At 46.2% G+C, this 16,231-nt stretch overlaps 1 protein-coding gene across 1 annotated transcript in view; it reads left to right on the plus strand.

Annotated features, from left to right (window-relative positions):
- Positions 1 to 16,231, plus strand: part of KATNAL1 (katanin catalytic subunit A1 like 1) — a 321,796-nt gene that overhangs the window by 145,641 nt on the left and 159,924 nt on the right. Inside the window, exon 4 of the mRNA XM_086935151.1 lies at positions 10,357 to 10,522. Coding sequence (XP_086791277.1) covers positions 10,357 to 10,522 — 166 coding nt within the window. The remainder of the gene's footprint in view (positions 1 to 10,356; positions 10,523 to 16,231) is intronic.

Consider the following 16,231-nt stretch of genomic DNA (forward strand, 5'->3'; position numbering starts at 1 on the left):
CGCAATGTCCCGCTTGGCCACCATCATAGCTATGTTAGGACAGCTTATCATTCCTGGACCCATCCAGCCCGTCCATGATCTCCAGCAAGGAGTGACGTGGGTCGTGTGGAACCTCACAGCCCAATACCTCAGTTAGATCCACTTCAATGGATCCCAAGAACTGCCCCAAGCGGGGGCATGACCAAACCATATGGAGGAAATCGGCCAGGGCATGTTTAAATTTTGCACATGGCGCGTCTGGGCGAAAACCCGCTCGCTGCAGGCACAAGGGAGTGAGGTACGCAGCGTGTAAATAATATAACTGAACCAGCTTGAGTTTGGCGGAGACAGTGACTATTCTGGGGGCCGTAAGGGCATCACACCAGTCTACTTCATCAAGGGGGCCCTCAACTTGTCTAGGGATGTGGGAGTGTTATTAATTAGGGTGCGGTAAATGCGGGAGACCCCCCCCTTTACCCATGTCTTCCAGCAGCGTCAGTGGGGCTGTATTCGGGAAGCCTTGTGTCGCCCGCAATGTGTTTGAGGAGGCAATGTCTCAACTGCAGATATTTATAGAGCTGGGATGAGTGTAGGGAGTAGCGAGTTTGGAGCTCCTGGAAGGACAACATCTGACCCCTGGCCCACACGTCCCCTAGCTGGGAGATACCAATAAGGTCCCAAGTTTTAAATTGGCGCAACCCACTAACCTCCCAAAGCCAAGCCCGCTGCCATAGGGGAGTGCACTGGGTTACCAGAGAACGGAAGTGGGGCCCGAACCCAAACTCATCCAGCACGCCCTGTAGATATGTCCAGTCCACTGAATCGAAAGCTTTTTCAAAGTCTATGGACAGGAGTGCCTAGTAAGGGGTAAGCAGGTGCCGATATGCCAGAGCCAACTGCAGTCTTCGTAGGCAGTGGCGGGTCCCCCACTGAGGCATAAACCCACACTTATCCGGGTGCACTAATGAAGCCAAATAGGGTTTCAGCCGTTGAGCCATAATGGTGGCATATAGTTTAATTTCGGTGTTAAGGAGGGATATGGGGCGGTACTCTGCACACAATCGGGATAGAGGCTGGGATTTCAGGAGAATCACAATGGTGGCGATATCTGTTTCCGGCAGAAACGAACCTCTGTCCACGGCTTCCTTAAATAAGTTTGCTAGGTGGGGCACTAGAGTGCCTCGGTAGGCCGCATAATATTCCTGCGGCAGGCCATCTGGACCCGTGGTCTTACCCGTTGAGACCAGAGTGATCTCCTCCTCAATTTCCTTCAAGGAGATGGGGCGCTCTAGATCTCTCTGGGCCGCTGGCTCCAGCTTAGGAAGGCGCACCCCATCCCGGTCAAGGAGAGCAGCAACGGTCAGCCCGGGGGCTTGTGCGGTATATAGCTTCCGATAGTACGCGGCAAAGGTATTTGCCATTGCCATTGGAGCACGGTGCACCACTCTGGCTGTGTCGACCACCACCGGAATGATACAGTTCGCTTTGGGATATGTGGCTAACCGGTGTAAGATCGTACCGCTCTTGTCTCCCCAGCGGTAAACTCTTACCACCGATGACCTCCTGAGGAGCTTGGCCGCATCCAGGGATAATTGCTTAAAATCTTCCCGAAAAAGGGCCAAGTGCTGAGTCTGAGTGGCATCCTCTGACGTGGATTGTAGCTGTTTCCAAGCAAAGCGCCTGCGCTTCCTTGGAAGAGATCTCCTGCAGCTGTGACTGCCTCCGGATTTTAAGCTGCCGCTTCGCGAAAGCTCTGATGGTCACCTTCCCCCGCCTCCCACATAGTACCCAGGGATGCCACCGAACCCTTATTGGTATAAAAGTATTGTGTAAGCTCTTTCCTGAAATCTTTATCTTGGAGAAACCAAGCATTCATCCTCCATGTTTGGTGGGCCGCAGGAGGGGGGCCCTGAACTAAGGAGTATCGGGGAGAGGTCGGAAATGCCTCCAGGGAGGATACGAACGTCGACAATCCGTGATCAATCGGGCATGGGGACAAAGATCGCATCTATGTGCACTTGGGTGTGGTGGGCCGCGGATGTGTGCGTAAATTGGATGCTGCGCGGGTGCCAAGAGCGCATCACAAAGCCCCAGAGACTCAGACCATTTTCGCAGTTGTTTCACACTCGCTGCCCGAGCAGCAGAAGGGGTTCCCGATGTATCGAGGGCAGGGGCTAAGACTGCATTGAAGTCTCCTGCAACGACCATGTTGCCTGCGGGCATGTCTTGTAGCAAAGAAGCTGTGTGTGCCAGAGTGGGCGCAAGCAAGAAAGGAGGGGCATATATCGACATGAGAGTGAGGGGTGTACCAGCCAACGACACAACAAACTGTCACAAATGAGCCTTAGGGGTCAGGCACCACTTGAGAGAGGACAAAGGGCAATGTACACCTTAGGAGGATTGTAACTCCTCGTGAGCCCCTGGAAAAGCCAGAGTGCCATACCCTGTCTTAGACGTAATGAGCCGAGAAGGGGAAGCCGTTACCCAGCAGGTGCGTTTCTTGAAGCATGTGGATGTCCATGTGGAGCAGAATAAGGGTTTTAATAACTGAAAAGACTGTCCAAGAGCTTTTGAAGATCTCTGTCAATAAGAGCTTCATAGAGACCCGTGGTAATGGTATTATGTAGGATAATCAGTTAGTAAAAATACTTTGACACTCCTGAAAGCGAATTACAACTCAAATCATGTTTCTGATACCCCAAAAAGTAGTACCACAAAGGGGTAGTTTGATATAGAGTGATACAATTTACGGAGGTCCCTAAACAGAATTCAATGTAAAGTGTTCAATATGTGGACAACAATGACAGACAAGGGTACAGAAATTTGAAAAATACTTATTATACTTTGCTTACAAAAAAAAGAGAAGTTTTATGAGTTAAACTAGAGTAAAATTCAGGAATAGATTTCACAGAGTAACTCAAAATCTTTTTCGCATATGGATAATAGTAAGCATATAGTATCACGTTCAAATTTGGTGGCATAAGTATCTAAAGTACTTTGAGCTGACTTTCTCACAAACCTATATAAGAGCCAGCCCAACAAGGATTTGCAATGCAATAGGTCTCGCATTTACTAGGGTTTGAGCTAATGGCATTGTAAATGACAATGCCTTTTATTTACTTGTTGATTTTTACAACATAAATAAAAAGCATTGTTATTTACAATGCCAATAGCTTAAACTCTCACAAATGCAATACATATTGCATATGGCTAGGTCTAAACTGGGGTGGCATGGTGAGCAAAAGAATGATGGATTTAACACAGATCACTTGACTGAGGGTGAATGTTTATTTGTTCTGCATTCCGTCCATCAATTGTGTGTCTTTTGCTAGTGAGTAGAGAACATTGCGTCTGATATTCATACAGCTCCTCCAGTAGTGAACAGAGAGACCATGCTTTTGTTGAATTCCCATAGTACTTGAACTAGTGAGTAGAGCAACCTTGCGTCTGTTTTATTCGTACAGCTCCTCCAATAGTGAGGGGAGAGACTGTGCTTTTTTGGACGCTCAAAGCCCTTGCACTGGTGAGTAGAGAGGCATTGCGTCTGATATTCGATTAGCTCCTCCAGTAGTGAGCAGAGAGACCTTGCATTGTTGGATTCTCACAGGCCTTGCACTAGTGAATAGAGAGACCGTGCTTATCTTATTTTCATACTGCTCGTGCAGTAGTGAAGAGAGAGACCTTGCTTTGTTGTATTCTCACAGGCCTTGCACTGGTGAATAGAGAGACCTTTCTTATGTTATATTCATACAGCTCCTGCAATAGTGAAGAGAGAGACCTTGCGTGGTTGGACGCTCACAGCCCTTGCACTAGTAAGTAGAGAGACTGTGCTTTTGCTGGACGCTCACAGCCCTTGCACTAGGGAGCAGAGAGACCCTGCTTTTGTTGGATGCTCACATTGCTTGCACTATTGAGGGATGCTCTTCCTGCAGCTTTGAGACGTGAGCACCTTCACATTCAGAGAAGCTTTCCCTTCCGAATGTCAGTGTCAGCAGGCAGCCTTTAGGAAGGCTGCGGTCTCAATTCCTTTCTAGGATGTTGTGAATTAATATTTCAGTTTTAAATGTGGTATAGTGGGCAGTGTGCAGATTACACCCAGATTGAGTTTCACATTTGGCGACAGCGCCCCTCTCCCCCAGCGGAACAACACTGCCCTGACAGTGTCATGGTGTGTGTCCTGCATACCAGAGCTCGGCCCATTCTGAGGCACACACACTATGCGGCTATGCTCTCAACATGCACACTACCTATGTGAATATTTATTATGTGGTGAGCAAAGAGGATGGTTAGATATGAAATTACTTATGGGGTGAGCGAGCAGACCTTACCCGCTGATGATTCTCCTCCCACCACTGAGGTATGCCGCATGTTACCACATAATATTACCCCGTGAACCTTGCAACCCCTCCCTCTGCCGAGCGGTCACTCGGTGTACACATCACCCTGCCCACTGGTGTCAGGTCTGCTCTGCCTCTGAGCCCAAGAGATTGTAGGTGCTGGGTGGTAATTCTGTCTCCTTTTAGAATTATACACTGCAGCAATGGCGCCAGTGGCAGCTGTGCACAAATAAATCATATTCTACCTCAACTCCATCTGCCCTCTGATTTATGAATAAATACAGGAATAGAACATTCTCTCGTGAAAATTACTGCCTAAAACGCCGATAGCCTGTCCCAGTGTTTGCTCCGCTCCGCGCCTGTCCTTAAACTGAATATATGCTCAGGCTCCTAAATCACTGCGCGCTCCTGCGGTTGCAATCAACACTTGCGGGCGCCCAATCAGAAGCAGCCTGGGCAGCGCTGCGTGCTGCACGCCCCTCCTATAAGCGCTGCTGTCACCGTGGGGTGCTGCAGAGACGTGCGTCCACGCGCAAAGACACGCACGCTCACAGACACACACAGGACTGTCACAGACACGTGTCCACTGTCATTGCATACCCAATAGTTGCGTTATAAACTCCATGGCTGTCCCTCTGTGTTTGCCAGGGATGGCAGGACCGCTAATTGCCTGCACGTGATGCAATATCTAATGTCATAAACTTACGACGAAGTAAAGTGGTTTCCATCCGCAAAGGTCTTCTCAGCCTCTTCAAGGATAATAAGAGCTATGTAAATGGTATATATTTAATAGAAAAGCCATTTACATTGCGCATATATATATATATATTTATATATATATATATCTCACGTCGCGCACAAACGTTTCTACATTCGCGTGTATCCATGCTTGTGTCTGTTGATTACATTGTCGAGAAGACAAGAAATGGGGTGACTAGCCCTGGTGTAGGGTGAGGTAAGAAGATGGAGCTTAAAAATGAAGAGGAAAGTCAGCCTTGTGGGCGTCGGCATAGACGAGAGCTCAGGGGAAGGAATGAAGGGCTGAGTGGGGGAGAAGGGATGAAGCAGTGGACAGTAAGGGAGGAAGGGTGGAGGTCAGACCGGAAGAAGAAGCAAAAGGCAGAGGAGAGAAAGTGAATGAGGCCGAGAAGGAAAGGAGGGAATGTCAGCAATTGGACAAAAGGAAGAAGGCTTCCTTCAGACTCTAAAGGAAAAAGTCAGAAGTAGGGTGGTATCACTTGTATGTGGAAGATCTCTTACTATGGAGTGAAATGTGGCCGTAAGATGTCACATTAGACATAAAAGGTGTGCAACTCTAAGCCGACGCTTTTGGTTGGAAGCACATTTTCCGCTCAGTGCTTGCCTCGGGTTGTACTGTGTGTTTGGACAGCGGGCAGTAGGGGAGAATGGAGATTGTGCAAATGACCGAGAGGACTATTAGTAAGGGCGATTGGAGTACCGGTGCATGGCTGCCTGCAGTACTGGCAGTTTGGGTCTCTGGGAATACTCGTTGTAAAGCTCCAGACAGCAACCAGTGGTGCGTGCGCACCACAGAGGAGCGGACGTGGGAATCCAAACCAGTTTGCGCGCGTACCACAGAGGAGCTGGGGCGAGGGAGCCTGTTGTCTGTGCCACTCTGATGCGCGTTATAGACACCGATGGGACTAGGCGGAGCAAAGTCTGGATATGCGCCAGCCTTTGCCCAATTGCATGCCTTATTTTTGTTTAAAAAAAACACGCTAAAGCCAATGGCAGCCGGCGAAAGCAAAACCACACGCACAAGCGTGTGGTCAGCGTTCAGAACCCCGAACAAGAACTCTTTCGCTGCGCGAGGAGTGCTGCGCACTGCAATGCTAGGCGCAAGACCTAAAAAAATCGATTAAAGGATGTATTGTTAAATATTCGAAGAATCAGGAAATAGGGATAACGAATGAAATAATTAGTGATATAAAATCATCTTAAGCACACAGCCCGGATATTTTGCTAGCAGTATTGTCCGAAGTAGTTCTGCTTTGGAGGGTGAACATCTTGAATTCTTTGTTTAAATGGCTTCATCCTCGGGGAAAATACCAGATTTATTGCAGGATGAAGTTATGAAGCCAATCAACAAGAAGTGTTCCCGAGTTGACACAGCAAATAATGGATTAATTTCCCTTTTGGATAAGCAGTCTAAGATGTATGCCCTAACTCTATTGAAATCTCTTGAAGCTTGGACATTTCTGTCTAGCATTATTCCAAAAGAGCGGGGCTTAGGCAAAATCACTCTAAGATCGAACCCTGTATGTTTCTCCAGGCAGCATCAGGGAGGTCATTAGCAAACGTAGGCACACTTTGCTGTTGTTTTGTTGAATTCTGGGCTGCTTTTCACTAAGTTGATCGTAGTACCCTCTGGGAAAAATTAGGCAGATGAAAAATCCAACTAGATCTGCTGTTTATCCTGCAAGAAATACATTCTAGAAATTAGTTCCAGGATGATTTAAATTGTTTAAGAACTCTGCCGGAAGACGTCTTGGCGTAAAATGCCTTTGACATGGGTGTGTTTTAGCACCTCTCTTATTCAGCCTTTTCATTGCTGATCTAGGGAACACAAAGTCTTTCTATCCAAAAAGAGGGGTTGTACCTGTCCACTGTCTTATGTAGACAGACAATTTAATTAAAATGCACTCCACTCCGATATGTCCGCAGCGTAAACTTCATGCACTTCATTCCTTTTGTGAATCCAGTAGACTTCTTGTCAAAATAAAAAAAAACAAGACTTCGATTTTCTCCAAGTGACTAAAGAAATGTATTTGGAACCTAAATAGTGTTTCTCTCGAGCAGGTTAGTGATTACCTGATTCTTACATTTGAAAGTCATTTAAAATGGGATAACCATTTAGTAAATCTGAGAACTTCACTTCTTGGAGCCGTCAATGCCATGAAAGGTTTGATTCCCGTTTTGAGAGCTTGTTGGTGGAGCACGTAAATAGAGCAATAATAGGTTAATTGATACTGCAAGCATTGTATGGAGCCAATTTACTTACCACTGACCCACAAGTTACATGGGAGCCCCTAGAAGGCCTGTGATTAAGGCTCCTTTTGAGCATCCCGCAAAGCTTTATGATTCAGGCAGTAAGATTGGAGTTGGATATCACTCTATTCTTGGACTTTTAGCTTGTTCTCTTGTACTAAGGTTTCTCTTTAGAATTAAAAATATTCAATGAAAATGTTTTCCTTTTTAATGCTTATTGATATTATGCAATGGTCAAATGAGTTTTTTCACGAATCATTGCAAAAAAAGAATGTTGATTTAGGAATTTACTTTAGGAGTGAAGCTACACTGACACTAACTACGGTGAAGAGCATTCTCAGCGATGAGTTAAGGGAAGTTACAATAGCAGGCAATGGACATTTTCTTGCGGGGAAGCTATCTTTAGATCATTCACTAAGATGCCTGGGGGATATTGAGATCTTTCCTTATTTGTTTCAAATCCTGATAAACATATGAAAGTATTATCCTTCAGTTCCAAATAGAGATAGACCCATGGCGGAGAATTGGTGGTCTCGGAGCTGAGAATAATGGATATTTTATTTGTGATCTAAAAATACTCTTTAATCCATTTTGTGTTAGACTTCTCCATCTTTTTTAGTGAGAGGAAAAACATTCGTCATTCTCTGCTAAGGGAGCATGGTTTGAGAACTAGGAGAAAAGCACAATTCACTTTATGTTCAATACATTTTTTAGATATTATTGCAATTGCAAAGGACATTATATTGACCCAGATTACATAATTTTTAATGGGATTCTGTGAATATTTAGGAAGATCCTGGGAAGTTTTTTAACTTTTTGGGTTGTAGTTGTTTAGTTAGTATGTTGTTTTGCAATGTGGAGTTCACCTGGGAATGTCAGTGTTTTTTTAACATGACAAATTATTCCTTCGAATGTGTATGATGAAAAATTTAACTGTGGACTCTTACTTTTGGAATGTTGAAAAATGTTATGCATTCTGTGAAATTAATTTAATTATTTGGATATTGACCGTAATTTTGGGGCATTTTTAGCTGCATGTGTATTATGTATGTTTTTTGGAACTTTTAAAAAATATTTTAACTTTTTGTATTTCTATAAGATATGTCGTTGGAAGTAAATATTTCTTAATACATACATCACGGTGCAGTCGATCAACCCATATCAGCCAGTGGGTAACTTCACTGTTAGTGACTGCATTCTGCCATTTCAAAAGGAGCAAGTTCACACACACTTAGTTGGTCCCTTAGGTGCCATAGACTATTATAGCAATGTGTGCACTTTGAGACCGAAAAATCTATTTTCTTTTAGTCTATGTTTTTTGTTTAGATTGATGAGGGCTATGCAGCGCCCCTGACAATGACATTTTACAAAAACTATGACGAAACAAGCATTGAGATAGTCAGAAGGAAGGTGGCCAACTCCAGGCCTGTTAGATTTCCCAATGCTTGTTTAATGTATTGTGATGGGCACAGTGTTTGTTGATTCTTTAGTTGTCTTCAGTCCAATTTGACTTTTGCCTGTCAGGCCAAGACTAGGCAAGATCATTGAGTTTGGCTAAAACACAAAGACTCTGAACAATAAGTAGGTTAATCTGCCTGCAGAGACCCTCTCTGGGCAAACTGGATCACTAGACTCATCACATGATTGCATAAAAATACAAGGTGATCACGTCAAGGATTGCATTTAAGCGGCTATAATTATTTTTTTAGTGTCCAGGGCTCTTCAGCTTTTCATGTACTTGTGCGCTGCTGGCACGGTGCCTTATCTTCCATGTTGTTTGGGTCCTCTTAGGTGAGGAATTGTTTATGACTCTAGTGGTATATTGTGTAATCTCTTTGTGATCCCCACACAATTGTCCTCCTCTTTGGGTAGCAGCACAGCTCTGACTTTCAGAATGTTTACCGTCCTTCATTGTGGATCAGGCAGTCAGTGGCATAAGGAAGGATTGGTGAAGGAAAGCCAGGAATGGTGAAAGATAGCCAGATATCCAGAAGGATTGATGAAAAATAACCAGAAATGGGGCAAATTTCGTCTCTGCACCAGCTGCATTTTAGGCAGGCTTTTTATTTCATTTGTTAATTAGAAAAGTAAGTGTGCTGTTAACCTTTAGGAATTAGTCTAGATTGAGAGTAGAGTCTACTCACTCTCGACTGCTCTCCTTCTGAAGAAACGATGAACACAGAAGTATTTGCCGTTTTAAAGGAGCCTTACGGGTTAGAGAATAAACACAGTCACACAGACGTGTTTGCCGTTTGAAAGGAGCCATACGGCTTAGAGAAAACAATTGTTCTCTTGACCTATTCCTGCATCTTTAACAATTAATAGCAGGCATTCTAGAAAGTTCATTTGTTTGATGACGTCAGCTGGCGCTTTGAATTAATTGTGACATTATTAATCGGATCTCCCCCTATAAAATACCAAGTGTTACTATGACTCTCTTTCAAGGGTTATCATGCTCTGAAAGATGAAAGGCTCATGTGCCACTCACAGATGTCAGCAGCGAGTGCTTTTCTCACTGAGGCATATAGATGCCTAAGGATTAGCTCAAACCATGTCCGTTTTTATAGGCCTTTCATATTACCAAGTGCTTTGGTTGTCTCTGCCTATGTATATATAGCTTGACGTTGAGAGACAATGAAGGGCTTATTGAAACTTGATATCTTGAGGAGTAAAAGTGTGTTTCCTAATGGTGCATTGCTTGCTCGGCTCTCTTAGTTCACTTCCTAGAAGTTGGAGGTAATGGATTCTGTCTGTGCAATCGGCACATTATTTACTTCGTTATCCGGAGAGCTATCTATAAACCTGCTAGGCAGTGGTGGCCTTTTTACTGCATCCAACCTAAATTCAGTCTTGTCTAGGAGTTAGCAAGCCCACGACACAGGAGCCAGGCACCCTGCACACGAGCCTGCAGCAGAAGTCCAATAAACCAGAGAAACTCGCCAAACTGCAGGCGGAAGCAGCGCATCATGCATCATTGTATTCTTTCAGACACTGTTGGCTTGTTTAAATGACATTGTTTGCACTTTTTCAGGGCCCCGCCGCAGATAAAACGTCCCAACCGAGAAGTGAAGCCGCTAAGGAAAGAATCCCCCGCCATGCAGCCACGTGGGCCCGTGGGCCGAGCGCATGTGATAGCAAAGAACGAAAGACCCTCGGGCAGCAAAGATAAGGACTCCAAGCCGAAAGGGATTGAAAAGGTGAGAACCCTCAAACAACTGCAGGAAGGTAAATCCAATTCATAGGTATTACTTGTTTTAATGTAAACATTCTGTGGCTGCGCAAACTCTTGATGTGATGAAGTATTTCAGGGTGGGTGGGATGGGTTATTAGGAGGCCCGTCTGGAACCCCTAAAGTCTAGAAGAGGAGGGCTGATTGGGGAGACAGAAGAAATGCTAGCACCATCGGAGACATGCAGCCAGGCCGGTTCTATGACATGTGGGTCCCTGGGCAGAATAGGAACATGTGAGGACTCTAAGCAGATATGACGCGGGATCGGATCGGGCCCTAAGAAAAGTTATTTTTTTTCCTTTAAATTAATATTACCCCGCCCCCCACAGTTAACAGGTGACAACCATTGACAAAACGCAGCTGCGGCCGATTTATGCTGGCCACGACTGGGTTTTGTCAATGGTTGTGAGTAGTTTAAGCTAAATGAGTAACTAAAATAAATAATTTTACTTTCATCACATTTTGACCAATAAGTAGCTCCTTCACACACACTTGCATAGAATCAAAACTGCAATGCTTGACCATTGCTCTTTGTGCTGTGCAGAGAGCCCATATTTTGAATGGTCATGTAAACTGAACACCTTTTTGACCCACAGACAGGCACAGTGTGAAAGTTGTACAGCCTACAGCCTTAACTCCAAAGTGCTCGACTGTAGCCATAAACACCTGGAGGCGACTCAGTACAAAGGGTGCATCATCCAAGAGTAATATGCTGTGAAATAAAATACATAAACACACATGCTGGAAGTAGCTGTCACTCTTGGGGAATGAAAGATTCAGTAAAGCATGGGAAATATAAACAGGAACAAAATTAAAGCCATGGATTACCCTAATCGCAGGACCACAGGAATTATGTGGCAGGAGAGGGTTACATTTTGTGGCAGGGTGAGTAAATTATGTGTCAAGAAAAGGCAAATTATGCGACATAATCCGCCACATTTTGAAATAGTATTACTTAATTTTTTTGCCATTTTTAAACTTGGTAATACTGTTTGGGCACTGGTTGCACCCCATTAGTACAAATTTAACACCCAAATTTAGCAGTGGAAAACAGAAAGTTGACTATTCCAGCTTTTCAAAGGGCAGCCACATGCAGCAAGACGTGTCGCTGCATTTTTAGTAACTTTTGAACTGTTTGAGATAGAAAGCAATTGTGTTGTTAAAATCTGTAGATTATGCAGCAGCTGATGGATTATGTGGCAAATGCGTCAAATGCATAATTATGCAGAAATCGCCGCCTCAGCACAATCGCATAATTCCTGTGGCCCTGCCTAATATGCAGAACAGAAAATAGGCCTCTGTACCAAAATAAAAGGGACCCCCATTAGGGAGTTAGTTCGTTAGCTAGCTAGAAAGGTGTCCCATGTGCAAACTAGTGCAGTTTTCAACTTGTAAACACATGCTATATAAGTTTTTTGTAAGGTATTTAAGGACAGCACTGATTTGAGTTTGCTGCAGGCAATGTTTGCTTAAATATTGTAAAAGTCAACAGTGAAAACCGGCTCACCTTACCATAAAGCAGGTCAACAACTAGCAAAACAAGCATTTACAATGCAATGGTCTCGGCATTATTAAAGGTAGAGCTATTGGCATTGCTCATGACATTATTTTTTTTTAAATCATAAATACATGGCATTGTCATTTACAATGCCAATAGCTTAATAGCTCGCAAATGCATGACCTATTGCATTTACACCCACACAGAGCCACACATACAGAGCCAGGCACACAGAGCCACAGACACACACACAGAGCCGCACACTCCCACACAGAGCCACACACACACACATAGAGCCACACACACACAGAGCCACACACACACAGAGCCACACACACAGAGCCACACACACCCAGAGCCACACACACACACCCAGAGCCACACACATACACACACCCGAAGCCACACACACACACCTAGAGCCACGCACACACACCCAGAGCTACACACACACACACACACACCCAGAGCCACACTCACACACCCAGAGCCACACACACCCAGAGCCACACACACCCAGAGTCACATACACACACACACGAGAGAGCAAGCACAGCAAGGGGGCAGGGAAGCAAGCACAGCGAGGGGGCAAGGAAGCAAGCACAGCCAGAGGGCAGGGAAGCAAGCACAGCCAGGGGGCAGGGAAGCATGCACAGCCAGGGGGCAGGGAAGCAAGCACAGCCAGGGGGCAGGGGAGCAAGCACAGCCAGGGGGCAGTGGAGCAAGCACAGCCAGGGGGCAGGGGAGCAAGCACAGCCAGGGGGCAGGGGAGCAAGCACAGCCAGGGTCAGGGAAGCAAGCACAGCCAGGGGGCAGGGGAGCAAGCACAGCCAGGGGGCAGCTGCCAGCAGAGGTTCGTTTGGCCAGAGATCTCCCGCTCTGGCTCTGTGAAAGGCCTAATATCTGGCAGAAGATCTACTTCTTGATCTCATGGAACTCAACAAGTCTGCCTTCCCGACAGCGAACCTACCCAGACATCCAACTGCACCCATGCTAAGTACTACAACTAAGGCTACCTCATCCGCCCAGAACCTCAAGTTTCATAAAAGCGGTCCAACATGTTCTTGCTTTAGATCATCAATCCGAGCACACAAGTGGATAAACCACAAATGACACACTATCTATGTCAGAATGATCACTTTGACACACAAGCGCCAGCTGCCAAGAACCTGGTCACTGTGTTCAACAATAAACTATCCCCATCTTCATGCCAAAACCACAAGCCTTGAAACAGCATACATGGAAAATCACAAAACCTTGTGCACAACACTTTCCGTAATTAATGTAAACTGGAGTTGCCAAGCTATTAGGACAGAAGCATATGTCCCGTAGTAGACAATATTACTCAAACAGAAGAATACGTTTTATAATTGTGCTCCTGATTGACACTTCTGCTAGCCAAACTTGTTATTGGCTTGTCAGGGAAGGTGCACATTATCAAACAAATCAAGATTTATGGAGAGAGAGAGAGAGAGAGAGAGAGAGAGAGAGAGAGAGAGAGAGAGAGAGAGAGAGAGAGAGAGAGAGAGAGAGAGAGAGAGAGAGAGAGAGAGAGAGAGACTCTCTCTTTAGCTCTCTCTCTGATTTTTGGTGTGTAAGTGTGTGGCTGTTTTTTTCATATGATTGCTGTTCGAATAATGAGGGTGAGAGGAATGTGAGGGAAACAGTTCGAGAAAAAATGGATGAATCATAGCAGAAATTTAGGCCACAAGAAATGTGCGGCAACAGAGGACCGACCACCTTGTGTGGCAGGATGAACTAAATTATGTGGCATGCCACTGGCAGCATCATGTGTGGCACTTTTCTTTTTTTATAGTAACTTTAAATCTGTGAGTAAGAAACAAAGTTTTTGGTTATGATCGGCAAATTAAGCCCTTGGGGGTTAATGCTGTGTTCAATCTGGCCCCTTATTTTTTTTTTATGACGCAGGAATGTCCAAATCCTGCCACAACAAAATGTTCCTGTTGTGGTCGGCCAATCAGGCTGACTTTTCCCCTTTAAATTAGACAATTCCGAGCATATCTGGACAAAAAGAATTCTCAAAAACTGCAGAAAAGATTTTCACAAAATCTCAAAAAGCACACTAAGTAAAGGTCTAACATTGTGTCAAATCGGGATCAGCCATTTTTTCTGTACCAGAGAGTGAAGTTTCCTATTTAAATCAGCATGGGAAATAGCACTTTTTTAATCCCCCCTCACCCCGGCTCCCACTTGACGGTTTAGCATGAAACTTTCCATTAAAGAGCCAGAGGTGGGTGAACCTTTTTTGTGCACATTTGTGAAAGGGTGGCTAAGTTATTAGCAAAACAGAAAAAACTCTTCCTATAGAAACTAACCTGACTAATTGCACAGTGGCAACTGCCACTATGTGTGTATATATGAGCAAGCAAGCAGATGTGCAGCCCCCCCCTCTTACTCCCATACACAGCATGGCCTACTACTGGACATAGGCGCTAGTGACCTATCTTCTCACATCCGGGCTGCACGTATGCTGTCACTGCAGCACTTCCCTCCCATAGCTCCTCCAGGCAAAGCTACACAGACCGTTTCAAATGCCCATAGCAACTCGCATCCACCTCGCTGCTCTCTGCGTGCACTGCTAGGTCTGCTGCAATCATAGTCGTTTGAGGCATGGGCAAAGTGGACTCTGACCTAGGGCCCCAGTCATTCAGGGGGACCCCAGATAAAGCTAGCTTTGTTCTGCGGGGAGTCTTGCCCTGATGACACTGAATAATTCTCAAACAGATTATTTTAAATGCTGTGGACATGAAATAGCTGAAATTCAAAATTGTCCCGAACAGGACCCATAAAATGACTTTGGCCCAGGGTCCCCGAAATCCCTAAGTTGTCCCTGGTTGCAATAATGCGCTACTCTTACATATAGTTAGGCCAGTATTTTCAGAAGTGCACGCCCCTACCTGGAAGTACTTGGCTGAGCCTACGTCAGCAGTCCAGCACGCATTCTGCAACATTGTGCATCGGCAGATAGGCAGAAGTGCCCCCTTCCCCACCCTCACACCTCAGCTTGCCTATGCATGCAGGGCCTGCCGCTGACGTAAGCCCCACCCAAGTTCAGCTCCGCGAGCAGCTTCCGGTATCCCCCCTCCAATGCTGGCCGGACCTGCTCCTGGGGGTACCGCTGAGGACATGCACGCACATCCGCTCTCGTCATCGACGCACTGTGCTGGGCGCTCTGCTAAGGGCACGGCCACTCTCTGACCCTGGGTGTCCAGTCGGCCTGCTACGACGGATGTGCACAGGTCTCACAGCTCTCCTGGTGCGACCCACCCCCGTATTTAGTTGGACGGTCAGTACACAAGCAGACATCCCCACCGCCTCATCTCCCGCCAAGACAGATGTTGAGGCCCGGGCCGCCCCCGTCTTATCTCATGCCAAGACAGATGTTGAGGGCCGGGGTTACATAGCCCCCCCTCCCCCGGGCTAATATCTATCTTCTGCAGTAAAACATACAATGTTTGGAACACTCCTGCAGTTATGCACCCCCCACACTGACATCCAAACATGTAATGCTCGTCATGCTCCTGCACATGTAGTGCTCAGAATGGTCATGCAGTTATGCACCCTAAACCACCCCCACATCCAAACATGTTGTGCTGGACCGGCTTCTGAAGATGTATCCACAACGTTCGGCCTTACTGCTGCAGATATGCAACCCCCCCCCACCCCACACACACAACATGTAATGCTCGGTATTGTGCTGCCGCTCTCAATGTGTAATGCTCAGAGCAGCTGCAGATACGCCCAACGCTCTAACCTGGAAGACTCGGCCTTGTGCAGGCGCTATGCACCCCCCCCCCCTCAGCTGATACGAGAACATGAAATGATGGGTCTGACAAGATATGCACCCGGGCAGATTCTACGGATGGGCACTGCCCTGTGTCATATTGAGTTCTCGAGTGTGCAGGCTGTAAATGTGCACTGACACCTCCCCCCTCATCCAGCTGTAGCGTGTGCTGCCGGGCCTGCTGTCGCAGACGCCCTCGGTCCCAACCAGCACTGACTCCTGCAAGCATCGCTGAGCCTGCTGCAGAGCGGCCACAGATGTGCACTCTCTCCACTGCCTGGGCCGGCCACCGCACGCACCGCTAGCTATGCTCTGCAGATACGAACCTCCACAGGAATCCTCTAAGTGCACTGCTCAGCCTGCGGCTACAGATG

This window comes from Lissotriton vulgaris, chromosome 8 (genome assembly GCF_964263255.1).
Source record: "Lissotriton vulgaris chromosome 8, aLisVul1.2, whole genome shotgun sequence".
NCBI lineage: Eukaryota > Metazoa > Chordata > Amphibia > Caudata > Salamandridae > Lissotriton > Lissotriton vulgaris.